This window comes from Xyrauchen texanus, chromosome 35 (genome assembly GCF_025860055.1).
Source record: "Xyrauchen texanus isolate HMW12.3.18 chromosome 35, RBS_HiC_50CHRs, whole genome shotgun sequence".
NCBI lineage: Eukaryota > Metazoa > Chordata > Actinopteri > Cypriniformes > Catostomidae > Xyrauchen > Xyrauchen texanus.
The window spans coordinates 13,323,816-13,351,814 of record NC_068310.1 but is presented as its reverse complement, the minus strand read 5'-3'; the positions used below and the strand labels follow the sequence as shown (position 1 = coordinate 13,351,814).

General features: G+C 42.0%; 2 protein-coding genes across 2 annotated transcripts; one reads left to right on the top strand and one right to left on the bottom strand.

Annotated features, from left to right (window-relative positions):
• The first annotated feature begins 1 nt into the window (after position 1).
• Positions 2 to 12,535, top strand: LOC127628869 (mitogen-activated protein kinase 14A-like). The gene is made up of 12 exons (XM_052105817.1): positions 2 to 209; positions 1,751 to 1,880; positions 2,582 to 2,640; positions 5,884 to 5,995; positions 6,174 to 6,203; positions 6,872 to 6,919; positions 7,057 to 7,171; positions 7,390 to 7,461; positions 7,569 to 7,648; positions 7,773 to 7,851; positions 11,485 to 11,658; positions 12,237 to 12,535. The coding sequence occupies exons 1-12, from the start codon at positions 91 to 93 to the stop codon at positions 12,296 to 12,298; spliced, it is 1,080 nt and encodes a 359-aa protein (XP_051961777.1). The 5' UTR covers positions 2 to 90; the 3' UTR covers positions 12,299 to 12,535.
• Positions 12,536 to 16,259: 3,724 nt separating this feature from the next.
• Positions 16,260 to 21,039, bottom strand: LOC127628699 (intermediate filament protein ON3-like). Its single transcript, XM_052105497.1, has 9 exons — positions 20,378 to 21,039; positions 18,850 to 19,058; positions 18,685 to 18,745; positions 18,480 to 18,575; positions 18,218 to 18,382; positions 17,992 to 18,117; positions 17,533 to 17,753; positions 17,343 to 17,413; positions 16,260 to 17,222 (listed from the first exon to the last, which is right to left on the bottom strand). The coding sequence occupies exons 1-9, from the start codon at positions 20,912 to 20,914 to the stop codon at positions 17,005 to 17,007; spliced, it is 1,704 nt and encodes a 567-aa protein (XP_051961457.1). The 5' UTR covers positions 20,915 to 21,039; the 3' UTR covers positions 16,260 to 17,004.
• Positions 21,040 to 27,999: the final 6,960 nt, after the last annotated feature.

Below are 27,999 nucleotides of genomic sequence, written 5' to 3'. Positions count from 1 at the left end.
GGCTCTGTCTTGGACTCAACTGGGTCACTCTGAGCAAGCTGAGTGGTCGAACAGTGTGATTTGACCGCCGTGGACTCGCAGGACATCTCCATGGCTTCACCTCTGAAAGCGGGCTTTCACAGACTGGATATCCAGAAAACGACATGGGATGTTCCAGACCGATACACGTCACTCAAACCGGTGGGCTCTGGAGCATATGGGACCGTATGGTAAGGGGGGGTTTTATGACACTTTCTGGAACTGTTATGCGACATTTGAATTAATCCCATTACATATGGACTATTCCTAATAATTTAAGCAGTACTCTACACAGTAATTTAAACAGACAGTAATGGAATTCACAGTATCGAAACGGTAAAACATAATGAATTTGTATTGTTAAAAACAATCCAGCACTACATTATTTTTATATTAATTGTGCATATAGAGATTTAATAATACTGTATATGAATAAATATATGCAATTTAGTCCAGTTTGATATTTATATTTATGGGCTGAGTGAACCTAGGAAAAATAATCAGATGTTGACATACCTGAGAGGCACACAAGTACCAGCACGTTTACTGATAAGAAAGAAATTCCACAATATTCATTCAACACAAGTTGACACTATCTGAAATCATTACCTCTGTCTGTATAGAAGAATTTCTCTTAGATACATGCTGTTTCTGACAAATAAGAATTTTGTACGTAACATAAATGGTAATCATTTATACAGGTAATTGAAAAATAACATGCAATATCAAGGTTTTAGGTTAGTAATTAATTTAGCCTATATGTATAATGGAAAATGTATATTTCTGATGTTGTAGGCTGGTAACCTTTTAACTTATTTAACTATTAACTATATTAATAACATTTTCACTTAAATGGTTTTCACGTAACAGTATTCTGTGTAGTTTTCCCAATATGATTTCATAAAAATGCATATATATCTTCAGGCTAGAAGAATACTTTTTAGATAGAATATAAATTATACTTTTTAGTATATATATATATATATATATATATATATATATATATATATATATATATATATATATATATATATATATATATATATATAGTATTATATGAAGGGTAACACTTTTCAATAAGTTTCTATTTGTTAACATTCATTTATGCATTAGGTGCAATGAACAATATATGTTTTTAGGCATATATAAATCTTTGTTAATATTAGCTTATAAAAATAAATTTGTTTACTGTTATTTCAATTCGTAGTGCATTAAATAATGTTAACAAATACAACTTTTGAATTTAAATATGTGTTTGTATATGTTGAATTTAATGTGAACTAAGATTAATAAATTATGTAAAGGTATTGTTTATTGTTAGTTCATGTTAACTAATGTTGTTAACTAAAGTTCCAAACAAATAGAAACTTATTGTGAAGTGTTGCTTGAAATATAGAAACTACTGTATAACAAGTAAATAATAAATATAGTCCATCTGTAATGTTGTCAGTTAATTATTATTTGTCTTATTCCCCTAACCCTAACCCTCCTCTTGATGACAGCATGGCAATCTACAGTTAATTTTTTTTAATGTTTTTTGTATCAGCAGTGTCAGATGTTTGTACTGTTTTTGAAATTCATATGTAGGCTTCTGTTTGTTAAATGCAATCGAACCGGATGGCTCAAACAACTTCAGAAATGTTTTTTGTTCTTCCAGACTGTAATAATTTAATCAATGGTCTCACAAATACACAACAATTATACATGCAGATCAATGATAACTTGTGTGCAGTTTTGCAATTGAAGAGAAGACTAAGGAAAAGGTTGCCATTAAGAAGCTGTACAGACCATTCCAGTCTTTGATCCATGCTAAACGTGCATACAGAGAACTCCGGCTGCTCCGTCACATCCAACATGACAATGTAAGTCTCAAATTCCCAAGACAAAGACAATGGACAGTGAAGTATAGACTTTATATTGAAAATAGTCCTTATAACATCCTTATAACAGTTTTGTATCTTTTCGACCAGAGCTTTGACACTTGTTTTGTATGTAGTTCTAAAATGAAAGCTTTATAATCCTTCTGTCAATAGGAAGAGATTTGAAAAGATTTCTTGCACAAATGTGGTAAAAGCCCCTTATTTCTTCTCAAACCGGTTTTTTGCTTAGTAAACAGCAAGCTTGACCTCACAGTGTTGTGTTTAAAATGGACTTAGGTTTAGTAATAAGAGGATCAAGTACCAGAATCACTTAATCTATGTAATGTTTTATCCTGTTTTTAAACCCAAACCAATTAGCTCATTGGAATTTCAAAATATCCTTTTCACTTATTAAAACATAATTAAATAACATATTTTTTCAGTGCCTGTTTAGGTCACGTTTATCATAGTGAAGTTTGCTTTAATGATTTACTTTAAGCAAGAGCAAATACAATAGAAAGCTAACAAAGAAACAAACAATAGTGCTGTCTAGATTGGTGAACATTAATATTATTTTGCTTTTTCTTGTTTTTCTATTTGTGTTATGTATTATAATAAAAGGCAATGCACAGTTGTTTGAAGCATTTTCAAATCTGTTAATGCAAAGAACACCCATGATAGTGGATCTATTATTTTTTCTGTAGGTGATCTGCCTCCTCAATGTCTTCACCCCTGATTCTTCGCTGGAGAAATTTGATACTTTGTGAGTGTCAAGATGAAGAGAATGCATTCCTGTGCAAAAATCTTGCACTTGTCATGACAGGCTGCGGGGTGCAGTGGATGCTTGCATATATAGAGAGATATTTGATAGAATCTCTATTCACCTTTTCCACTAAAATCTAGACCATATAGTTAATATCAGTTTTGACATTTTAGTCTATTTGTCTATTTGTCTAGCTTAATATGCAGGGACACCTATGAGTGTTAACAAAGTAACATAGGTTGATTTGTGTAACATTGCTCTGACTTCTGGCTCCCCCAATGGCTTGAGCCTGTGGGGGGACTGCCTGTTTGAGAAACCTATTTTGGGGAAAAACTGTAATTATTTTTGCAATTCCATTTGGTGCCTCTAGTGGTGCAGAAATTATACAATGCTGCTTTAAATTAAGACTGATACTATTTGTACCCCTAATTAAATTCTAACATACAGTAAAGGGGCAGTTATTGTGTTTATTTAGACATACGGGTATAAAGGGAGCAGGAGAGCGGATGCCAGACAGATTTTTTCTTCGGAGCTGAATGGTTGTGTGATCAGCGAGCTGTGTGACACATGATCTTCGGCGAGCAGTTCTCGGCGGTGAAGAAACAGACATCATGCCGCGCCATCGTAGCGCAGGCCGTCCCCGTCTGCTCGCCGTGGGCTCCCCCCTTCGAAAAAGCCAACAGCAGCTCCGCCTCAACCTGGGCCCAGCTCTCAGCCCCAGCGTCGAGCGCCCCGCAGGTGGCGTATGCCCCTCGTCTCCAGGACCCCCTCTAGGGCCCCTAAAACCCCTAAGCATTCCTAAGACGGTGCACCCAGGAAGCCAGTCGTTTGCTCCGGAGCTTGTAGCAAGACCACTCTGTCCCCCGGTGGAGGGCCGGGAGGAGAATTTGCGGTACCCAAATTGTCAGTAAAGAGCAATTCCCTCGCTTCCTGGGTCATCAGACCGGCGCTCCGTTTTTACGGCACCCCAGCACCAAAAGCCCCGGCAGGCCAGCGCTGATGAGTCTCGAGGACGTCCCTGCAGGATCTTCTCCTCTGTCTATAACCTGCCCCCTGCCGGGTGCTCGGAGCAAGGTAAGTGCTTTGAGTTTTTTCACAGCACTCAAGCCTCAGGACGCACATTTGCTACCCGACGCACCTTCCTCCCCCACCGCGAGACACCACCCGGTACGTCCAAGCGATCATCCTGTTAGTGCCCCTTGCGCGGAGCTTAGACGCATGGCTTGCGCTTCCTGCCCGTCGCGATGGCTGGCCAGAACCATCCGACTCGGCTACGCAATTCAATTTGCCAGGCTCCTGCCTCGTTTCAGCGGTATTCAATCCACGGCAATGCGCAGCGAAAACACCAGCACCTTACGAGCAGAGCATTTCCACTCTGCTACTCAAGGACACGATAGAGCCTGTCCCTGCAGCCGAGATGAACTAGGGTTTCTACAGCCCTTACTTCATCATACCCAAAGAAAGGCGGTGGGTTGTGGCCAATCTTGGACTTGCGAGTTCTCAACCGGACTTTACACAGAGTCCCGTTCAAAATGCAGAGGCGAATTCTAACCTGTGTTCGGCATCAAGATTGGTTCGCAGCGGTAGGCCTGAAGGACGCGTAAATCGCCAAGGTGGCGTACACTCCCGTCACATGTCACAACTCCCCCGCCATCTCCTCCTTTGGAGTCAGTTGCGACTCAGGTCGCTGCCTGCCACTCATATCCCTGGTGACCACAACACGACGGCGGATGTGCTATCGTGACAGGTCTCGCTAAGCGGTGAGTGGAGACTCCACCCCCAGGTGGTCCAGCTGATTTGGGGCCGCTTTGGCAGGGCACAGATAGATCTCTTTGCCTCCCAAGACAACTCTTTGCACAGACTTTGCACAACTCCTGCACAAATACGCATATCCCCCAGTGAGCCTTCTTGCACTGTTGCTGTGCAAGGTCAGGGGGGACGAGGAACAGGTCACCTTGATGGCTCCTTATTGGCCCACCTGGACCTGGTTCTCGGATCTCACGCTCCTCGCGACAGCGCCTCCCTGGCAAATTCCCCTGAGAAAGGACCTCCTTTTTAAGGGATGGGGCATTCTTTGGCACCCGCGCCCAGACCTCTGGAATCTGGAATCTGGTGTTCTTCCAGATCTGAAGACCTACAGAGATGCGCAGTTCGGTCAGTGCTTCATTCCTGCAGGAGAGGCTGGAGGGGAGGCTGTCCCTCTCCAACCTTGAAGGTGTGTGTCGCAGCTATGGCAGCCCTCCACAACGCAGTAGATGGCAAGTCCCTTGGTAAGCACAATTGATTATCAATTTCCTTAAGAGGTGCCCGGAGGTTGAACCCTTCCCAGCCAAGCCTGTTCCCCTCCTGGAATCTCTCAGTGGTCCTCTCGGTCCTTCAGAGACCCCCCTTCGAGCCATTTGATTCAGTCGAGCTCAAAGCCCTCTCCTTGAAGACGACCCTTCTGATTGCGCTCGCTTCCATCAAGAGGGTTAGGGCAAGCATTCTCTTTCGTTCGCGGCCAGACACACCACGAGTCGAGTGCTCTATATTGGGCTTGGGCTCCACAGGCATAGTTCCTGCTTCGGGCAACTCGCTGTGACGTATTTTCCACGGTACGGTCCCCCCGCTGGCAGGCTGTATACGCCGTAACCATATTCTTGGCTCCTCAGTGAAAACATGTCTGGCATTCGCTCGCCCGCTCCCTTTATACCCGTATGTCCGAGGCGGGGCATGCAAATTCTGTCTGCCAACTTGACATTGGCCTTTTCTCAAGTTCTTGTTCAGAAGTACATGAGGCTCTCAGCAGAGACCCCTTATGTCACTACAACTGACACAACGTCTTGTTCCTTCCATCAGGGAACGGAGGTTACAACAGTAACATGACATTAATCTGTCAACTCCCCAACCGTTACAGAGAACTCACTGCCAGGAAATCAACAATTTATATTCATTTTTATTTATTATTATAAATAGCACAAAAGGACAAATAGGACAAAAGGCGGAATCAAACCCGGGTCGTCTGCATGAAAAAGCACATCTTTTTTACACAATTTCTGTAAAAGAGTATTGGAGTGCAAATAGCCACGCTGTGTGGCAGGTACTTTTTACATCCAGTGCAAATAGTCACTTTATTAAATTTAAGCTCCATCATTGAACATAGGTTCTTAAGCACTGGTATACACCTCAGCTTAATCCAAACAATCTACACAATTTCTAAACCAGGCTAACGATTAACTCACAATTTGCAATGTTTTTGCACAGCTATATGGTGATGCCATTTGTGGCTCAGGATCTTAGCCACATCATGAGGAGGAAACAATTATCCAATAAAGTCGTCACGTACCTCTTCTATCAGATACTCAGAGGACTCAAGGTCTGCCTTCTTTTCTGTCCCTCAAAGCTCTTTAAATTCTGACTTGCATATCTTAACAGACTTAACTGAAACACTGCACATCCAGGTCATGTTAAAGCACTTCTTACAAGTGACAATAGTGATGATATGAATAAAACTAATATTGCAGCTAATGACTAACTGATACTTTTCTCCTCAGTATATTCATTCTGCTGGGATCATTCATCGGGTACGTAGATTAAATCTTACAAATGTACCCAGATACAGTGAATTGGTGGAACTAAATATACACTGTGGCAAGGCAGAGGGCGGGGCCGGAACGTGATGCTGCACACCCGGCCAATAATCATGCTAATTAAGCCTCCGAGAGGGATAAAGGCCGACCGAGGATGGCAGTACGAGATTTACGGACAGCTGTTCAACACCTTTTTTGTTTGACTTTTTTGGTTTGGTTTGGTTTGGCTTGACAATATAAATAATATTTTAATTATAAACTGAATGAAAAAAGACAATGATACAAAGGTGTCAGAAAGCTGTCTGTAAATCTCTCTCTCGCACTGCCATCCTCGGTCGGCCCTTTATCCCTCTCGGAGGTTAGATTAGCCTGATTAGGGGCCGGGTGTGCAGCGTCACGACCCGGCCCTGACTTCCGCCCTGCCACATACACATTCTGTTGTATTTTATGCAAACAAAGTGGTAAAATGGTGCTATAATGAATTATAATGAACTATTATAACCCAATAGAGATATAATGATTATCTCTATTGGGTATTGTTCCATAAAATCAATTCAATCCAATTAGTAGCTATGTGTTCTGTAATACTGCAATTGTTTTGTGCCTGAAAATGACATAATATCATAATTAAATGAGTGAAATCTTTGCTGTCTGGTTTTTAGGATCTTAAGCCAAGTAACCTTGCAGTGGATGAAAACTGTGAACTGAAGGTAAATACAGTGGATTTTAAGATCAAATGTTTATTCACTTCTTTCTTTCCTCATCATTCCATCTGTAAATGTTTTAATTAAGTAAGAGAAAAGTGTCAGGAAATGTGGTATATTTTTTCAAAGTCTTTCTTTGTCAGATCCTGGACTTTGGACTTGCAAGACACACAGAAACAGAGATGACAGGTTATGTGGTGACACGCTGGTACAGAGCCCCTGAGGTCATTTTCAACTGGATGCATTACACTCAAACAGGTGACCTTTGACCCTTTAATTCCTGACTCCACCCAAAACATTGTGTAAAAGGTGGTTTAAAATGTAAGAAGGTGTCTGTAATGTTGTCTCTTTTGTGGATAGGCTATATATCATATTTATTTCTGTGCTCATTTGACATGATCTGTCAGATCTTTCATTATTTTATGTTAGGTCAGGTCAGTGTTGTCTTTTGTAACTCATTACTGTACTTTGTTCAGTTGATGTATGGTCTGCTGGCTGCATCCTGGCCGAGATGATAACAGGAGAGGTGCTCCTCCCAGGCAATGACAGTATCCTTTATCTCTCCTTGCTTTTAAAAGTCTGTCAACTAAAACGAGTGCATTGTTTGAGTACAGAGTGCACTGTTCATACATCTAGACCTTAACTCTATGTTAAGGTATTGACCAGCTAAAGAAGATCCTGAACCTAACAGGCACACCAAACTCTATGCTGGTTCAGAAAATGCAAAGCAAAGATGTACGCATATACAACCTGACAATTCCATTATATAATTGTTTGTTGTTTATTTTGGGGACACTTGATTTTGTCTAGTGTGTCATTCACATTACTGTTAATATGTCATGTATTGATGTGTTTGCAGGCCCAGTCATATGTCCAGTCACTCCCAGTACAAAGAAAAAAGGCTTTCAAAGACGTGTTTCCTGCTATGGATCGTAATGGTATGTCCACAACTCCAAAATCAATTTTACTTTTACAACCATTTTAAACATAAAACTAATAGTTCTATGTGAAATTATTAAAGGTGCACTTTTTATAATTTTTAACTCATTAAAAAAGTTGTACTCCTTAAGAAATGAATAGTAATTTTGAAACATATGTATAAAATCATGACCACTCAGATGAGATGAGGACTCTAGTCATATCAGTAACTTTATTAAAGCTGTTTTATTCTACAAGGAGATGGTCCCCTCATGGGGTGGCCATGTGAGATTCACATGACCAGCCAAATACTACTCACTTAATCTCAGTAACCACCTTGTTATTGGACACTTTCACTCTTGGATTAAATTATTCCTGCCTGAGAGAGTGAATAGTGAATTTCCACAATTTGTATTGATTCCAAACTCAAACCAACACAAACAGCATGGAATCAACATTTATCAATATATGCCCCCAAACACACATCCCAGTACTGAATAACAACATACACACATACAAGCAGACAGTCCAAATAAAATACTCAATGACATAAAAAGACACACAAAATTAACCATCAAAATCAATCAAATCAAAATGTCCCTCTCCACTGCTCCTCCACGGCAACTCTCTAGTAAAGCCAAATAAGTGTCCCAGTTTTTGTCAAAGGCACCCAAACTGCCCAGCTGTCTATGCTAGATCTTTTCAAAGGCCACCGCTCTGCCCAATTCGGTGCACCAGCCGATTTCCATCCCCCAAAAATCACCTTCCTGCCGATCATCACGCTAGTAATGACCCAGTTGTTTTATGTGTTTATTCCCTTTGTTAATACACGCCCCATCACCCAAAATACAAAGTCTGGGGCAGAGTAAAGTTCTCAAGACCTCACAGACACATCTCTGAACCCTCGACCAAAACTCTTGAATCTTGAACCAAAAAACGTGGGCTATGTACCCATCCTCCAACTGGCATCGCCTGCAAGTAAGTGTGTCTTTAAGACCAAGCCTATACAATCTAGAGGAAGTCCAAAAAAAATTATGCAGAATCTTAAATTGAATGAGGCGCACCCTTGCATCCCAAGACATAGACTTGACATTTAATAAAATCCTCGCCCCATTCTTCATCCTATAGTACTAAATTCAAGACTCTCTCCCATAACTTTTTAAGAGATGTGAAAACCCCATCCACTAGACTCTGAATTAGCCAGGAATAGTATTCTGAAGCCTCGTGACCCTTTCCAAAACAGCAAGAACCATCTCAAGAGTGTCTGCCGCATTAGTGGGCTGTGTATAACACCCAAAGGTGGTACAATGTAGATGGCGTAGCTGTAAGTACCTGAAGAATTGAGATCTGGGAATCCCAAACTGCTGTATAATATTTTCAAAGGATCTCAACACTCCATTTTCATACAGGTCACCCAGTGTAGCAACTCCCTTCTCAATCCATTCTGTCCAGCATAAAGGGGACTTGTTAATGCACAATTTAGTGTTTAACGAAATACTTGCGGCAACGTTCATGTAAATGTCTGAATTGAACACAAAGGAAATTTTTGTCCACACGAAATGCATGTGCGAGATAACGGGATGTGTCTTTGCTTCTCCGAGCAGCTTGGTAGAAAGACTTTCCAATGGCAAGACAGGAGCAAGGACCTCCTGTTCAATAAAGAGCTCTCTCATGTGGAAGCGACCAATGCAGCAAATGTCTGAGCCAAAAGCATAATAGTAAAACAAAATCTTGGGGAGACCTAACACACCTTTGTCAATTGGCCTGTGTAACTTGTTAGAATGCATCGTTGAATGCATGCATGTTTACCATTCCACATAAAGGATTTAGCTATACTATCAAATTGTTTAAAATAAAAGAGGGGAACTTCAATAGGGAGAGACTGTAGTAGGTAGTTGAATTTTGGGATATACTTAATTTTTATTACACTAACCTTCCCAATCATAGAACAATTTAGTGAAGCCCTCCTGTCCACATCGCTCGAAAACCATTTTATTAAAGGGTCGAAATAAAAAAAAAAATTTGGGAATAAAATAGCCAAATACTTGATGCCCTGTTTGGACCACTGAAGGGAACCCAGCTGAAAAGCCGTTACCGGGCAGTACGCTGTCAGAGCCAAAGCTTCAGATTTAGACCAATTAACTCTACATCCCGAGAACTAAGAAAAGGAATGAATAATTCTGTGGAGGCAAGGCATAGATCAAGTAGGGTCGGAGACGAATAATAAAATATCGTCTGCGTGAAGCAAAGGCTTATGCGCCATACCTCCCAACACCATTCCTTGAAAAGAATCCTCCTTTCTTTTCACGGCTGCTAATGGTTCCAGGGCAAGACAGAAAAATAATGGGGAAAGAGGGCAACCCTGCCTTGTGCGCCTATCCAGAGTAAAATAATCGGAAATTAATCCATTTGTTTGTACCGCCGCTATCGGATGTCTATAAAGTAGCTTAATCCATTCAATAAAAGTATTCCCAAACTTTAAAAAGATAATCCCATTCTACCATATCAAACGCCTTTTCAGCGCCAAGTGAGATGACAGCGTCCGGAGTCTGATCATTCGCCACTGACCACATGATATTGATGAAACGCCTAATATTATCATAAGAGCTATGGCCCTGAATAAACCCCACCTGATCTATATGTATAAGAGATGTCATAACTTTACTTAATCGGTTGGCAACATTTTTTGACAACATTAGAGCGCCTAGATGGATCAGGGAGATTGGATGGTAACTCTTACACTCGCTTGGATCTTTGTCCTTTTTAAGAATCAGACTGTTCTGGGCTTGTGTCATGGTTGGCTGAAGCTCTCCATTCTTTAATGATTCAGTATAAACTTCTAGCAAAAGTGGAGCCAGTTCTGTAGCATCTAAAAAATTCAGCTGCAAAGCTGTCTGGCCCCGTAGCCTTGCCTGTAGGCAAAGCCTTAATTACCTCGCTAGGCTCCTCCAAGTTTATCTCAGAGTCAAGTTATTTTTTTTGCTCCATCATCAGTTTAGGGAGTTCTAATGGTTCCATAAAGTTTCTAATACTCAACAGTAGATGAAGACATGGAACTATAGAGATCAAGATAGAATTCCTTAAAAGCACAAAAGGGAATGGTAGAAAAGTGATGGCTACTGAAAATGGAGCCTGTATAGATTTGATCAAAAATGAATTTTTTCAAATAGTGATGGTGCTGTTTTTTTACATCAGTAATGTCCTGACTATAATTTGTGATCAGTTGAATGCCACTTTGGTGAATTAAAGTACCAATTTCCTTCTGAAACAACAAAATCTGTACATTATTCCAATGTTTTGGCCGCCAATGTATGAGTGAAAGTGTTCAGTAACAGAGCGGCTACTGAGATTAAGTGAGTAGTATTCGGCTGGTCATGTGATCCCAGTATGGCAGCTCCCATAGCAGTTTTTATAAGGTTACTGATATGACTGAAGTCCTTGTCTTATGTGAGTGGTCATGATTTTATACATATTTTTACTATTCTTTACAATTGTAAATATTTTTTTTAATTAGGAACGTATTACTGGCTGCAACTTTAATAAATGCTATATGTCCTCTACACAGCAGAGATGCATACATTTCACATTAGCACTACATTTTCACCAGTCTCAAACTCTAGCTCAACCCTGATGTAAATATGTTGCTTCCAAAGCGATCAATCTGCTGGAAGACATGCTGGTTTTGGACCCGGAGGTCCGAATTACAGCAAAGGATGGCCTGTCACACCCATATCTCTCTGAGTTCCATGACCCTGAAAATGAGCCTGTTTCACCTCCATACGATGATTCTTTTGAGAGTCTAGAGCTCGCCGTCAGTGAATGGAAGAGTGAGAGCACACACACACACACACACACACGCGTGCGCACACACACACACACACACAAACACATGTTGTTTTTCCATGTTTTATGGGGACTTTCCATAGACATAATGGTTTTTATACTGTACAAACTTTATATTCTATCCCCTAAACCTAACCCTACCCCTAAACCTAACCCTTACAGAAAACTTTCTGCATTTTTACATTTTCAAAAAACATAATTTAGTATGATTTATAAGCTGTTTTCCTCATGGGGACCGACAAAATGTCCCCACAAGGTCAAAAATTTCAGGTTTTACTATCCTTATGGGGACATTTGGTACCCACAAAGTGATAAATACACGCACACACACACACACACACACACACACACACACACACACACACACACACACACACACACACACACACAATGTAGAGCTGCTTCTTATCCATACATTTGAAAAGTCTTCTGTCCCCTGGCACATTTGTAGCAGGTGCTGCCCTACTCTGTTTACTCAGCACTGAAACTCTCTTGGAAACTCTCACTGAAAGTCTTGACATAATTCCAGATTAATGCTGCTCTGCCCTTTTATGTCTCACAGGCCTTATCCACATGGAAATCATGACATTTGACCCAGACAACCCCGGAGTGACAGCAATGTAACATCTCATCACATTGGAAGAACAACACTCCAAAGATTTACACACACCGTTTGAACTATTGACTTTTTCAAGTTAAACAATGTTAGGTAGCTACTGTATCTTTTAAAGCCAGTAATTATTGACCATTTTAAAGTGTGTGAAATAAATTTAAAAGCATTTTAATACATTTTAAGTATTTTAAGATAAAAGTGTACTTAGGAGAGATACTGTAAAAGCATGAAAAATAAATGTGATTTGTTTGTGATTGTGTGTATGCCTTTGTCATTTCTCTGTATGGTTTTATAGAAGCAGTAAGGCATTTGAGGCCAGTGCTATATTATATCAACAGCTAAAGTGTGTTAAATACCTTATCCACAGTAGCAGAATCTTTTTATTTTTTTACATCAAAATCGTGAATTTTTACGTGAATGAAAACAAGGCTGTGACGGACAGACCAGAATCCTTCTAAAAGGGTGCTTAGTCTAAAATAGCATAATGCGGCCCTCCCATAGACCGTTCTTTTTGAATGGATGCCTATGGAGGAGGTGCTTCAGTTTGCTGACTAAAGTGCTTTTGTGTGGAAATGGTAAAATCACTTAATGATTTAACTGCCTTTCAGCTAATCTTAAACATGTTTTACCTTAACTATGTGTGGAGTTTTTACGATAAATTTATATTTTAGAGAAGAGAAGTCAAGGATGATTTTGCGACAGGTAGTTGTCACTTTACGGCTCTCCCCACTCATTTACTTGTTACTGTCGTAACACGCTAATTTACTGTTAAGGCCCAAACATACTCTACATTGTGAAATGTGTCAGATTCATAACCTTTCATAACCCAACACAAGTACGTGCTGTATTCTCAGCATTGCCGCAAGTGGCGCTACAGTGGATTTTCTTTTTTCAATCAATAACTGTCATGCTAGAGCAGCAATTTGAGGATAGTCTTTCTGAACAAGTTAGATTATACAAACATATTTTTCTTTTTAGCAAATACAAAAGCACACTCCTCAACTGTCAATATGTTGACTCCACCACATCCGGTTTCATGGCGTCTAAAAAACTTTTGTAACTGCCAGAGCAATGCGCAAGCACACGTAAAGAATGTATATCAGGACCATGCGCTGGCGAAGCGCTCGTGTCTGCGTACTTACGTGAAGTACATTTGGGCCCTTACGCTTTCTCCTATTGTAGAGCCATGGAGGTGGCGAAAATGTGAGTGGTGCTTGCCGTGGCTAAACTCTTCACCACAATGTTGCATCAACTGCCCCAAGTTGAACAAGCCCATCCCCATGTCTGTAAGATGTTCTGGTGCCAAGATATGTTGCTATGCGGTTGCTAGTGTGTTCTAGGTGGTCTCTAGGTTGTTGCTAGGCAGTTAGCGTGGCTACCATCTCTTTCATGGTTCTCGCTGTATAAAACTGTATAGAGCTTATAGATCCTGTCTGATTTCCCACAACTAATTTTGTCTGAAGTTCTTGAAAGAATACTGAATGTCCTTGAAAGAATATTGTTTTAAGTTTTATCTGCGGAACGATCCAAAAACACTTTAAACTGCAGTACAGCCCATTGAAGAGATTGTAAGTCTATGCCTCACAGCCTCATCGTCATTCCCATCAGAAATCAAAGATGGCGCTGGCTGCTTTGAATAAAGTCTATTTGAAATGATGTGCAGTTAGCAGTCCTCAGCCATGATTTTATTCACTATGTAGCATAGCCTCAAACGTTGCTTTAATGACACTGTTACTCCCTTTTATGAAACCCTTCGAAAATAAATATTAATGACACATAGTTTTGCAGTGTCATACAAAGTACCTTGTGAACAGTTGCTTTTCTTTACCTGAGATTACGCTAATGCGGATGCATGATCTCAAGATGATTGACAGGCGATATCTGTATTTAAAAGGAGATTGGCTTTTTTATTTTTAAGGCAGGACTTCCTTTCTTCATTTGTTGACCGTTGGGTGCTAGAGCTTCTTGGTTGGGCGTACCAATTTGTTTTTAATAGAAGTGGCCCGTTCCTGGTAATTATAATCATTATAATGCTTATAATACAGTGTTGGCTGTAATATGATTACAAAGTAATTAGTTACTATAATCTACTTTTTAAAAAGTAGTGTAAAACTTTAAATTTTCAATTCTTGTAGTAAGATCACAGTTACTGACTCTCAATTAAGTTAATTACTTTCAAGTACATTGGGTAACACATATTTATTAAAGAATATTGTGTAGGCCTATACTATAATTCAAATATGAATTCAAAGAACAATGAACAAAGAGTAAATTTAGACAATTCGTTGAGTGAAAAAACATAAATGTTTCTGTGAAATGTGTTTAGAAAGTAACTTAAAAGTAAAGTATTTAGTAATGTGATTACTTTTTATTTATTTATTTATTTTTATGATGAGTAAATATAATATTCATTAAACCCAATCCTAAAATTTGGGGGGTTTTTTCAGCATAGTGCCATATTAGATTTTTGACAGGAATGAAAATGAGGCTGTGAGGAATAAGGTGAGGAACAGACCCAAGTAGGTTTTGCTGCAGTTTTACCGTTAGGGCGCAGTGTTGTTCTTTGTAGGTAGGGTTATTGCAAGTCTCCATTCAACTTTCCAAGTCGCCTTTGATGTTTTCTTCACAGATAGAAGGAATGTATGTGTTGTGTGGGATATGTAGGAAACGGTATCAGGTACTTTGTATTGGTATGTCACATATTCAACCTGCTCGAGAGGTCTTCCCTCAGATAAATCAACAGAGGGTGGTATCTTCCACAGCACAATTTCTGTCTGTTTCATCCACTTAAACAACAACGGATTTGCCCTTTAAAGTGTGTTATACATACGAAACCTGGCTCGGTTTGTTTAGGTGTGGTATAAGGTCCTGTTGTAACGGGATTCAGTGGTTTGGTTGTTTATATGTTTAGCGAACAATTGTTTAATGTGCTGTGAAAAAAGTGTGTGTGTGTGTTTGTTTGTGGGGGGGGGGGGTTGCACTTGCTTCACACTTGCTGCACCCCATCCCCCTGGAATATATGCCCTTGACTGTGATGCAAAATTTATGACACTGCCAGAAATTTGTCAGAGGCTAAAAATCATCGCAAAGGCTATTAATTGGCTGACGGTGACCATGTCACACTAAACGTTGTATGATTGCAGATTTTTCCCTACAATGACAGAAATCCTTTAGGATTCCCAAAATTTGATTTTAGTTATGACCAAAATCGTACAGAGTGCACCAGGCATTTGTCACTTTTGTTACTCCTATCTAAGCGTATTACACCTGTTAACCTTTTTAATCTTGAGTTTAAGAAGTTTAAAAGTGTGTAAGTGTGTGAATTGTCAAAAAAGGAACTTCTCAAACTAAATTAGATATGTCTGTTTTTCACGGCATTATTAGTTTGAGCTTAGTTTAAGCATGTAATTTGGTTTAACAGATGGCCTTACAGTTTTGTCTTTGTTTGTAGATTTATGGTACAATGTGATGATTTTAGATGACAATACCATGTTACTTTATGCCAACCATATTCATGCAAAATGGTAACCTTTGTACCATGACCAAAAATATAGTACCTTTTGTTTGTAGTTCTCCGTCAATTTTGGATACTATTTACCTACAAACTGAATATTTTGTTTGCAAATTTAAATCCAGAATACACCACTAGTTTATAAAGTTGGTTGAGAGAATGCCCAGAATGTGCAGAGCAAGGAAAATGTAAGACGTACATTTTGTTTAACTTTTAACGTGATTTTGGTCACTACATGTACCCCATACTTCTATTTGTATTACTTCATAGTTTTGATGTTACTTTTATTCTACAATGTGGAAAAATAGATTTGATTAAATATGGCTTGGTCTGTGCAAGACTTGTAGTGTACTGCATATTTATATAGCTAACAAGGCTAAATTATGAATTATAGTTGCATATGTTACGTGTACTCCATTGTTTAAAAATGAAAGGTCAATGAAATCACAACTGAAGACAAATTATTGTATATAACCATGATTTATTGCTGTTTTACTGTGGTACATGGTGTGTGGTGTTCCATCAGATTTGATGAATACAAGAATCTTGTGACATAAAAAAACAGCTCTTGGTTCAGCCCATCATCCCCAAATCAGGGAAAGAAAAGAGTAAAAGTTGGATAATAACTGAGGTCTGCCAGACAGTTACTTCTCTCTGAGGGCAGTAGCATCTCAAATGAGTAGCTTTTGTTGGCCTATGGGTGTTTATCCTCTAAATGTATCAGAAAACATAAACAAAGCTGGATTTATTGGTGCAGAATAGTAAACCACTTTCAAAACACCTATATCCATTTTTTGTGCACTTAATACTTGCATGCCATGACAACAAAGGCTATTCATTGTGAACAGCATACTTGAACTCATTGCTAAGTCTCTCTCATAAGCTGCTTTCTCCTTGTGTGTCCTTGTCTCCTAAAGGTTAGGTTTGGAGCCAGAGGAGTAGTGATGCCAGAAGGAAAGAACAAGTATCAAAGGAAACTGTGAATGTGGAAAGGCGTTCTGCAGGCATGGAACATTCCCCCAGTTGATTGTCTCTTTTGGGCATATTGGTTTTTCGGGGGTAAACGCATAAAAAATTTAAGGAAATGCTCAAGCACTTAAGCAGATTGAAACATGGAATGAAAAAGAATTGAGAATTGAGATAAAGGCTTGTTGCCCATGTGATGGATGTTGTAGGGGTGGAGGGAAATGGCTGGACATTTTTTGCTTAGTAGCGGCGCATCTGGCTGGATTGCATGGAGGAGCGGGACATTGACATTTGGCTGCCACCACCACCACCACTCATGCTCATGCCGGAGCCTCCTCCAGAAGAGAATCCTGAACCACCACCGTATCCAAATCCGCCGCCACCCCCCATTCCCATGCCACCCCCCATTCCCATGCCGCCACCCCCCATTCCCATGCCGCCACCCATGCCGTATCCACCTGTGAACAAACATACAAAAACAGTGATTTTAGTGAAAACAGATGCATTTTGTACAGCAAATGAAATGCTGATGATCTCTTTTTGTCTGAGGTAGTGACAAGAAAACATGATAAACTTACCACTGCTACCACCAGATGAACTTACTGTCTCCTGGATGTGGATGGTTGCGGAGCTACCACCACCAGCAATCCTGACAAAGTAAAACAAAAACAACAACAAACACAAAAGCATTAATGTCTAAAGATATCTAAAGATACCTCGGTGGGCAGATTTGAAGAAAAAATCTATGGAAAAAGAAAAATTACTGACCTGGATTCCTCTCCTTCCAAAAGCTTCCTGTAGGTGGCGATCTCAATGTCCAAGGCCAGTTTAACGTTCATGAGCTCCTGGTACTCACGCACCTGGCGTGCCATATCCTGCTTGGCTCTCTGAAGGGCCTCCTCCAGGTCCTTAATGCGGAGCTTGGCATCCTTCACTGCAAGCTCTCCACGCTCCTCAGCCTCGGCGATCTGAGCTTCCAGGTTGGCACGCTGACCAGATCAAAAAGACATTACAACTTCAGTTGTCTGCAACAAGTTTCAATTATTCCTGTCCCCCTAACAGGGACCTCTTTCATTGCATTATTCCCCACTGAAGATCCAAAATGTTCTGTTTGTAACACAAGACCATTTAATAAACATTAAGAATTTGGTTGGCAATATTATTCTGGTAATCAAACCTTGTCCAGAAATACAACCAAAGCATCTAAAGGCTAACAAAACCACTCACTTGTCCCTTGACGGCTTCAATTTCATTCTGAAGTCGACTGATCATGCGGTTGAGATCTGAAATCTCAGCCTTGGTGCTGCGAAGGTCGTCACCGTACTTGCCAGCAGATGACTGCATCTCTTCGAACTAGAAGTTGAAAAGGAGAGACATCAACATTAAGCACTGTCAGTTGATTGCATCAAAATAATGTTGGTTTGAAAAGCTAATTTCGAAGTCTTTTTCTCACCTTCTGTTTGTACCACGTCTCGGCCTCAGCACGGCTGCGGTTGGCGATGTCCTCATACTGAGCACGGACTTCTGCAACAATGGAGTCCATGTCCAAGTTGCGACTATTGTCCATTTCCACAATAACTGATGTATCTTTGATCTGTCCCTGGAGTTCACGCAGCTCCTAAAAAAACAAAGATGAAGGTATAAGGCATAGAAATGAACCAACAGGCAACAACAATGGGAAACCATTTGGGGATATAATTACATGAAAATCTCACCTCCTCATAGATGGCCCGAAGGAAGTTGATTTCATCTTGAAGAGCATCAACTTTGGCCTCTAGCTCAACCTTGTTCATGTAGGCGGCATCAACATCCTGTGAAGACATGTACAGAGCTCAATATAAAAAGTGGACTCTACAGAGCAATCAAAAGAATAAAAAAGAATTATAAATAGATGGTCAAGACAGCAGCCAAAATTTTCACCTTCTTGAGCAGGACAAATTCGTTTTCCACTGCAGCACGCCTGTTGATTTCATCCTCATATCTACAAAGATACGTTTTCCACATAAGCAAATAGACTCTGCAATCATACCAATCAAACATAGTGTAGTTCATAAACTCTAAACTTGCTCTTGCACAGCTACTTACTTGTTTTTGAAGTCCTCCACCAAATTCTGCATGTTCTTCAGCTCTCCGTCCAGCTTCATCTTCTCATTACCAAGTCCGTCAAGCTGTCTGCGGAGGTTGGCAATGTAGGCCTCAAACATGGCGTCGATGTTGGAACGGGTGGTGGTCTGGTCCTGCAGTAAACTCCATTTTGTCTCTAGCACTTTGTTCTGCTGCTCCAGGAAGCGCACCTGTATCATACATAAATTAATAAAGCATTAAGAATTAGAGAGCTTTATAACAGTTATAACTCCTCTTTGGGTCATCAGGGCTCTGCTATGGCATTATTCATGCCACAAGATGTTTTGTCTTTTACTACAGTAATTATTATGCACACCTCTTCTTGCATATAAGGACTTGCTTCTACACACCTATGATTATGAATCATAAAGTAAAAGTAATTTAATCATCGGGAGTGATTTATTAACATATGTGCCTTGCCTTTTTGGGCCATTCAGGCAGTATGTCACTTCTCTAGGAGTACCGGTTCTCAGTTAACATTCATAACAGTCTTAAGTGGCACACTTTTCTTTTGGAACCTAAACTCATATGACATCACAACATGTTCTTTGCTCATATTTTTCCCTCCTGGCACAAAGGGGAGGCTCCTAAGGGACCATTGCCAAACAGCAAGCCTTAACAGAAATGATATGGCACGCCTAACCCCAAGGCACTAATTGTACCTTACCCTTCTATAGCTTCCTACCTTGCAATTAATTTTGAGCACAACTTCACAATGACTTTGAACATGAAAGATTCATATTAAAGGCTTCATTCTCTTTGAACAGCATCTATTGCATCAGAAGGCATTACATGAGCTATATGATTGTTGATATCTCTCATTTAGACCATAGAAATGGGTGTATCGGCCAGGTGGGGGGTTAAATTGACAAGGTGGAGTTGCATGGTGAATTCCCCAAAAATGTCAGAGAATCCAAACATGAAACTGGTTTTGTTCAGGAAAAGGTGAAAGTGAGTATAAGGATCTGCATGAAGTTGAGGCTCCAGAAAATTAGGACAGTTTTAGACCAGTAATTGCATTGAGTCAAAGTTTGAATCAAAGGTAATGCTCATCACCACACAACAACATTGCTGCTATGGAGATGGAAAACTTGATCCGTGCCCTTATTTGGATTGGTTCAGTCAATGGATATCACAAGGCTTGGGTTTCCAAACTCAACTTCACTGACCAAGAACAATTGCATAAAAGGAAATCTATTTAAGCCTATGAAATAGATATCGATTTTGTTGCTCAAAGTTTAGTGAGAATAATGCAGAAGATGGCAACTGCAATGCAAGTCAGTCTTCTACAGTATGTGCTCATTGTTATTTGCCAGGTGTCTAAATTCAACACTAACAGGATTTCCGGGTGCAAGTAACTTGCTGTGAAATATTTAATGAGCAGCTCATATGAAGGTCCTTGAAACGTGTGCAAGAAAAACGACAACATTTAAATGAGAATTAGTCAAATAAGGACATAAGTTTGTTTGTAAGAGAAGGGAAGACTAACCTTGTCAATGAAGGATGCAAAGCGGTTGTTAAGGTTCTTGATCTGCTCTTTCTCCTGGGTACGGACGACTTGGATATTGGGGTCAATCTCCAGGTTCAGTGGGGCTAAGAGGCTCTGGTTGACTGTGACAGCTGTGATGGGTGCTGCACCGCCACCACCGAACCCTCCATAACCACCAGCACCTCCGCCAAACATTCCACCATATCCTCCGCCAAAACCTGCACCAGAACCTCCTCCAAAACCTGCACCAGAACCTCCTCCAAAACCTCCTCCAAACCCTGCACCAGAACCTCCTCCAAAACCTGCGCCAGCACCTCCACCAAAGCTGCTGTAGCTGAAGCCACCTCCAGATCCTTGGCCATACTGGAAGCCGCCGCCACCACCACCACCAGAGCGATGGATTGACACAGAGCTCATCCTGCTACCCATGGGTGCTGCACTGGCAGACATACTGGAGAAGCTCTTTCTGATACCTCCACCATAGCCGCCGCTCAAGCTTCCTCCACTGGTGCTGAAGGTGGTACGTTTCACACTCATGGCTGCTGTCGTCTTTGAGGGGTGTGGTTCGGACAGAGGAAAAGCAGGAAGAGACAGAGAGATCAGGAGCAGAAGAACTCACTAAGAGGAGTTTTAAATCCCTCTAAGTGCTTTTGTCAAGGAGAACAAGGATTTTTATACCCCAAACGCCAGAGGAGGGACTCACCTCACCACTCCCCTTTCAGCCTCAGGCTCCTGTCAGAGATACACACACCTATCTTGTATGCGAGTACTTTCAGCAAAGATGTCCAGGACACACCCTGCCACACCTATACTTGCACACACACACTTCTGGAAAGTGGAGAAAGAAGAACTGGCAGCAGAAACTCCTAAAAATGTAGACACCCTTTTCTTGCACATACTACAGAGTTTTATGTGTGATATGTGTTTTATATTTCAAATCATCGTAATTATATAACCAGATGGCAATGCTATAAAATAACATGGCAAACTATTCAATGAGAGGTGCACTTACCTCATGCATATTTCATGATTCTGCAGGGTACAGTGCTCTCTGTTTGCTTTAAGTGCCATGCAAGTCTATTATATGTGGGTTATATGTGGGAATATTTGATGAAGGGCTTGAATGTTAGAGCTTGGCGCTCATCCTAGAAGCCATTGTGACCTGCAAGCTCCTCTTTCAAGCCAAACAATCAAGCCTCTGTTCTCTCACCTCAGTATCTTTTGTCTCAGAAACAACTTCACCACCTCGCTCTGTGGTTCCCAGTGGGTTGGCGCGGTTATATGCATAATAGATTTTTATGTTACCTCGTATTGAAAACATGGCACAAACTTTAACAGAAATGTGTATGTCATTGTTTTACAGTATATTAACATGCTTGGTTTAAACTCTATCAAACAACCACTAAATTAATGGTGAGCATAAGTACAGAACACAAACAGGAGAATGAAGCAGTAGCGCATAGTGGCTGTAAGAGTAGAGTGTTTATTTTTATGGCGGACTTTAGGTGGCATTATTCAGCAACGTGTACTGCTTTTGTTAGCATGTCAGTATCACCCCTAACATGTTCCAAAGGTTTGTCAACGTAGAACTGCAGATCTGCTGTGTCGACAGGTTTGAGAGCTTAATGTACAAACCTTAAAAAGATTAATTAGAGGGTGGTAACAAAGTGAAGTGTGCACTACATAGCAAAAAAATTATTCTTAAGATGTTTTTTGTCTTGTTTTCCATGAAAAAGGAGCTAAACAAGATAATTTTACCCTAATATTTAACTGGCAGAATTTTTACTAGTTTTTCACTTAATGCTTAAAACAAGTGAAACATTCTTATCATCTTGTTCAGGCTTGCTGATCAGGCAAATGTATATTGTTTAAAGGATGTTTACATTTGTAGAGTGGAAAACAAGACATAGATACTTGTTAAAAAAATTATTATTTATTGTGCACCTAGGAAGCATATCAGTTGTTGTTACATTGTGCACGCTAACATTAGCTGGATTCTTTTTATGTTGAGGGGAAAAGCAGCCATTTTTGTCAGTAGCAATTCAAAACACTCTATAAACACATTAAACGTTAAACAGTTTATATATATTTTTGCCCCCTTCATGGTGTGTATATTTTAAGTGTGGTACACTATATTGTAAATCCACTGATCTAAATACTGATACAGGTGAGTCTTGCTGCATCTGTCTCAAATGTTGAGTAGCTTGTGGTGGAGTTTTACCCCTGCAGTTACACAAGGGGCAAGATTGGATTATAGGATCAAAAATGTTTCGAAACATCCACTGCAGAAAAAACACTTTGTTAATATTTTCATGTGATTAAATAAAAAGTCATGATTTGAACATGCTCCACATATGCAAAGGTTTGATTAATACAATACAATACAATTTTATTTCTGTAGCACATTTAAAAACAACTGCAGTTGACCAAAGTGTACCAACGGGTGATCTGGGCGTTGGCATCCTTCATGCGGTGGGGCCATTGGAGCAGGGCATGGTCTAAACAGAGGGTGAATGCTCATCCCAACAAAGAGTAGCAGAGAGTGAGGACCACCCACTTGATGGCCAGTTACTCCTTCTATATGTTGCTGTACTTTGTCTCTCTCATAGAGAGCTTCCGACTAATGTACAGCACTGGTCGCTTCTCCCCCTCCACCACTTGGGACAGTACCACACTCAACTCTCTGTCCGATGCATCCATCTGCAAAACAAAAAGGAGAGAGAAGTCATGGGAATGCTGAAGCGGCCCACAACAAAGTGCAGCTTTTACCTGTGTGAATGCTTGTTGGCATGGCTCCATCCACTGGACCGAGTCTGGAGCTCCCTTTTTAGTGAGATTAGTCAGTGGGCTGGTGAAGTCTAAATAATTGGGCACAAACCTTCAATAATAGCCAGCCAGCCCCAGGAACGGTCTCACCTCTTTTGGTCTTGGGTCTCGGGGAGGACACAATTGCTGCGATTTTATTAATTTTGGGCTGCACCTGACCATGGCCCAAGTGGAACCCCAGATCCCGTACCTCCACCCACCCATTTGCACACTTCTTCATGTTTGCTGTGAGCCCTGCTCGTTGCAGCAACCTCAGAACGGCCCTCAGATGCTGCGTGTGCAGCTGCCAAACATTACTATAAATAAGGATATCATCCAAATAGGCAGAAGCATACGCAGAGTGCGGTCTGAGGACCCTGTCTATAAGATGCTGAAATGTAGCCGGGACCCTAAACAAACTGAAAGGAAGGGTCACAAATCGGTGTAAACCAAACGGTGTGGAAAAGGCATTTTTTTCACAGGACACTGGCATTAAGGGGATCTGCCAAAATCCCTTTGTTAAATCCAATGTCAAATAAAAGTGAGCCGTGCCCAACCAATCGAGCAGTTCATCAACACAAGGCATTGGAGAAGCATCAAATTTCAACACTGCGTTTATTTTCCTATAATCCATAAAAAAAAAGTTACCAGAAACTCCGGGCTGGCCTAATCACTGTGGGATTCTTCTATTACCCCCATATCGAGCATGGCCTTTAATTCTTCCTCTACTACTTGTTTCTTGTGCATGGGTTAGTGGTAGGGACGACTATGTACCACTTCCTCTGGGGTAGTTTTATGAGATTAGTGCAGCAAGGGAGAGGCAATAACACATCAGAGAAATTATTTTGCAACCTGGCTGTTGTGCAGGTAAGTGAGGACCCAAAAGCGATTAAACAAAAATAGAGTCTTTAATGACAGTTCAGGGAAGCAATAATGAAGAACACAAATCTTCTCCTTGAGAGGTAATGGCAAAAACATACAACCCACAGAGAGGGCGATAAATAACAGAAACTTCCTCAGATAGCTTCAGAGAGAGTCTTTAGGCAACAGTCGGGGGTAGCAGTGAAGCGGCGACAGGCTCCAGGTCTCCCAAGGGTAGACAAGGGTTGAGGAAAGACTGTGGTTACCAGATCTCTCGCAGCGTCAGACGAACTGGACAGAATACAAATATCGAGACGATTAGCAGAGAACAGATAGCGTTGCCAGGCGGATGCCAACAGGACAGGACTTGGACAGAGACAAACGAGACAGTAGTTTGCTTCTTGCGTGAGAAACTCTAGTGAGAATCAGACAAAGAAAGCAGCAAGAGCAGAGAGAGAAGTAGAGACCTAATCAGAGGGGAAAGGGAACAGGTGGGAAGGGAATTAACGAGGAATTCAGGGGAGATGAGGAACAGCTGGAGGAGGAGAGAAAGGTAAGGAAAAGTAACCTAAAAAGACCAGCAGAGGGCGACAGAGTAAAGAGAAAGAACAGGAACAAGACATACCATGACAAGACAAGACATGACAGTACCCCTCCCTCAACGAGCGCCCCCTGGCGCTCCCGAGGAGGAAACCTGGCGGCTATGGAGGAAATCATCGATAAGCGAACAGTCCAGCACGTCCCGAGAGGGGACCCAACTTCTCTCCTCGGGTCCGTATCCCTCCCAATCCACCAGAAACTAATGACCACGACCCCGAGAGCGCATGTCCAGCATCTTGCGGACCCTGTAGATAGGAGCGCCTTCAACAAGAATGGAGGGGGAGAGGGACGAGTGGGAGCGCGAAAAGCGGGCTTAACACAAGAGACGTGGAAGACCGGGTGGACACGGCGAAGATAGCGGGGGAGAAGAAGTCGCACCGCAACGGGACTAATGATCTGAGAAATATGGAACGGACCGATGAAGCGCGGGGTCAACTTACGAGAGGCAGACTTAAGGGGAAGGTTGAGAGTGGAGAGCCATACTTTCTGGCCGCGAAAATATCTAGGGCTCTTAGTTCTACGCTTGTTAGCAGCTCTCACAGTCTGGTCCCTATAACGGCAAAGAGCTGACCTGACACCCCTCCAGGTGCGCTCACAACATTGAACAAAAGCCAGAGCGGAGGGAACGCAGGAATCGGCGAGCTGAGACGAGAACAGCGGAGGTTGGTACCCGAGGCTACTCTGAAAAGGAGACAGACCGGTAGCAGACGAAGGAAGCGAGTTATGGGCGTATTCTGCCCAGGGAAGGTGCTCAGACCAGGACGCAGGGTTACGGAAAGAAAGACTGCGCAAGATGCGACCAACAGTCTGATTGGCCCGTTCGGCTTGACCGTTAGATTGAGGCTGGAAGCCGGATGAGAGACTGACGGAAGCCCCAATAAAACGACAAAACTCCCTCCAAAATTGAGACGTGAACTGCGGACCTCTGTCCGAAACGATGTCTGATGGAAGGCCATGAATTCTGAAAACATTTTCGATGATTATTTGTGCCGTCTCCTTAGCGGAGGGGAGCTTAGCGAGGGGAATAAAATGAGCCGCCTTAGAGAATCGATCGATAACCGTGTGAATAACTGTCTTGCCCGCCGACAAAGGAAGCCCGGTGATAAAATCTAAGGTGATGTGTGACCACGGTCGAGAAGGAATAGGAAGTGGTCTGAGAAGTCCGGCAGGAGGAGAGTTCCCAGATTTAGTCTGCGCGCAGACGGAGCAAGCCTGACGAATGGAAGCAAGCGTACCCCGAACGCCGGGGTGGCCAGCCAACTTGGCAGAGTGATCGCACTGAAGGACGGCCAGGCGAGTCGGAGCGGGAACGAAAAGAAGGTGTCTAGGACAAGCGCGCGGCGAAGGAGTGTGAGCGAGCGCTCGTCTAACTTGCCTCTCAATTCCCCAGACAGTCAACCCGACGACACGTCCCTCAGGGAGAATCCCCTCGGGGTCCATGGAGACTTCTGAAGAATTAAAGAGACGAGATAAAGCATCAGGCTTGGTGTTTTTGGAGCCTGGACGATAGGAAATAACAAATTCCAATCGAGCGAAAAACAGAGCCCAACGAGCCTGACGCGCGTTAAGTCGTTTAGCAGAACGAATGTACTCTAGGTTCCTATGGTCAGTCCAAACGACAAAAGGAACGGTCGCTCCCTCCAACCACTGTCGCCATTTGCCTAGAGCTAAGCGGATGGCGAGCAGCTCGCGGTTTCCCACATCATAGTTACGTTCAGACGGCGACAGGCGATGAGAGAAGTACGCGCAAGGGTGGACCTTGTTGTCAGATAGAGAGCGCTTAGAAAGGATGGCTCCCACGCCCACCTCTGACGCGTCAACATCGACAACGAACTGTCTAGATAAATCAGGAGTAACAAGGATGGCCGTGGACGTAAAGGGATTCTTGAGAAGATCAAAAGCCCCCTGGGTGGAAACGGACCATTTAAAGCACGTTTTGACAGACATAAGGGCAGTCAGGGGAGTAGCCACCTGATTGAAATTACGGATGAAGCGTCGATAAAAATTAGCGAAGCCGAGAAAGCGCTGCAGCTCGACACGTGACTTAGGTACGGGCCAATCTATAACAGCTTGGACCTTAGCGGAATCCATCCTAATACCTTCTGCAGAAATGACAGAACCGAGAACAATAACGGAGGAGGCATTGAAAGTGCACTTCTCAGCCTTCACGTAAAGACGGTTCTCTAAAAGGCGCTGAAGGACTCGACGGACATGCTGGACATGAATCTGGAGTGACGGTGAAAAAATCAGGATATCGTCAAGGTAAACGAAAACAAAGATGTTCAGCATGTCTCTCAGGACGTCATTTATCAGTGCCTGGAAGACAGCTGGGGCATTTACGAGACCGAAAGGAAGGACCCGATATTTAAAGTGCCCTAACGGAGTGTTAAACGCCGTCTTCCACTAGTCTCCTTCCCTAATGCGTACGAGATGGTCAGCGTTACGAAGGTCCAACTTAGTGAAAAACTTGGCTCCCTGCAAGATCTCGAAGGCTGATGACATAAGAGGAAGCGGGTAACGATTCTTAACTGTTATGTCATTCAGCCCTCGATAATCAATGCAGGGGTGCAAGGACCCATCCTTCTTTTGAACAAAGAAAAACCCCGCTCCGGCAGGAGAGGAGGAGGGGACAATAGTACCGGCATCGAGAACTACAGATAAATAATCTTCGAGAGCCTTACGTTCGGGAGCCGACAGCGAGTAAAGTCTTCCCAGGGGGGGAGTGGTTCCCAGAAGAAGCTCAATATTACAATCATATGAACAGTGCGGAGGGAGAGAAGTGGCCCGGGACCGACAGAACAACGTCCGCAGATCGTGATACTCCTCCGGCACCCCGTGAAATCACCAGGCTCCTCCTGTGAAAAAGAGACAGAGGAAATGGGAGGGATAGCAGACATTAAACATTCCACATGACGAGATGTTCCAAGAAAGGATAGTATTCTTAGACCAATCAATAGAGGGATTATGTCGAACTAGCCAGGGATAGCCTAAAACAATAGGAGCGAAAGGTGACTGAAAAATAAAAAAATAAATGGTCTCGTTATGATTACCAGAGACAGTGAGGGTTAAAGGTAGCGTCTCACGCTGAATCCTGGGGAGAGAACTACCATCCAAGGCAAACAGGGCCGTGGGCTCCTCTAACTCCTTAAGAGGAATATCATGTTCCCGAGCCCAGGTCTTGTCCATAAAACAGCCCTCAGCCCCTTGAGTCAATCAAAGCACTGCAGCTGCACTGTAGCTGACGAACCGGTCCAGCGGAGATGGACTGAAATGGTAGGACCTTGAAGGAGAGACCAGAGTTGTAGCGCTCACTAGTAGCTCTCCTCTTACTGGCGAGCTCTGGCTTTTACTGGGCA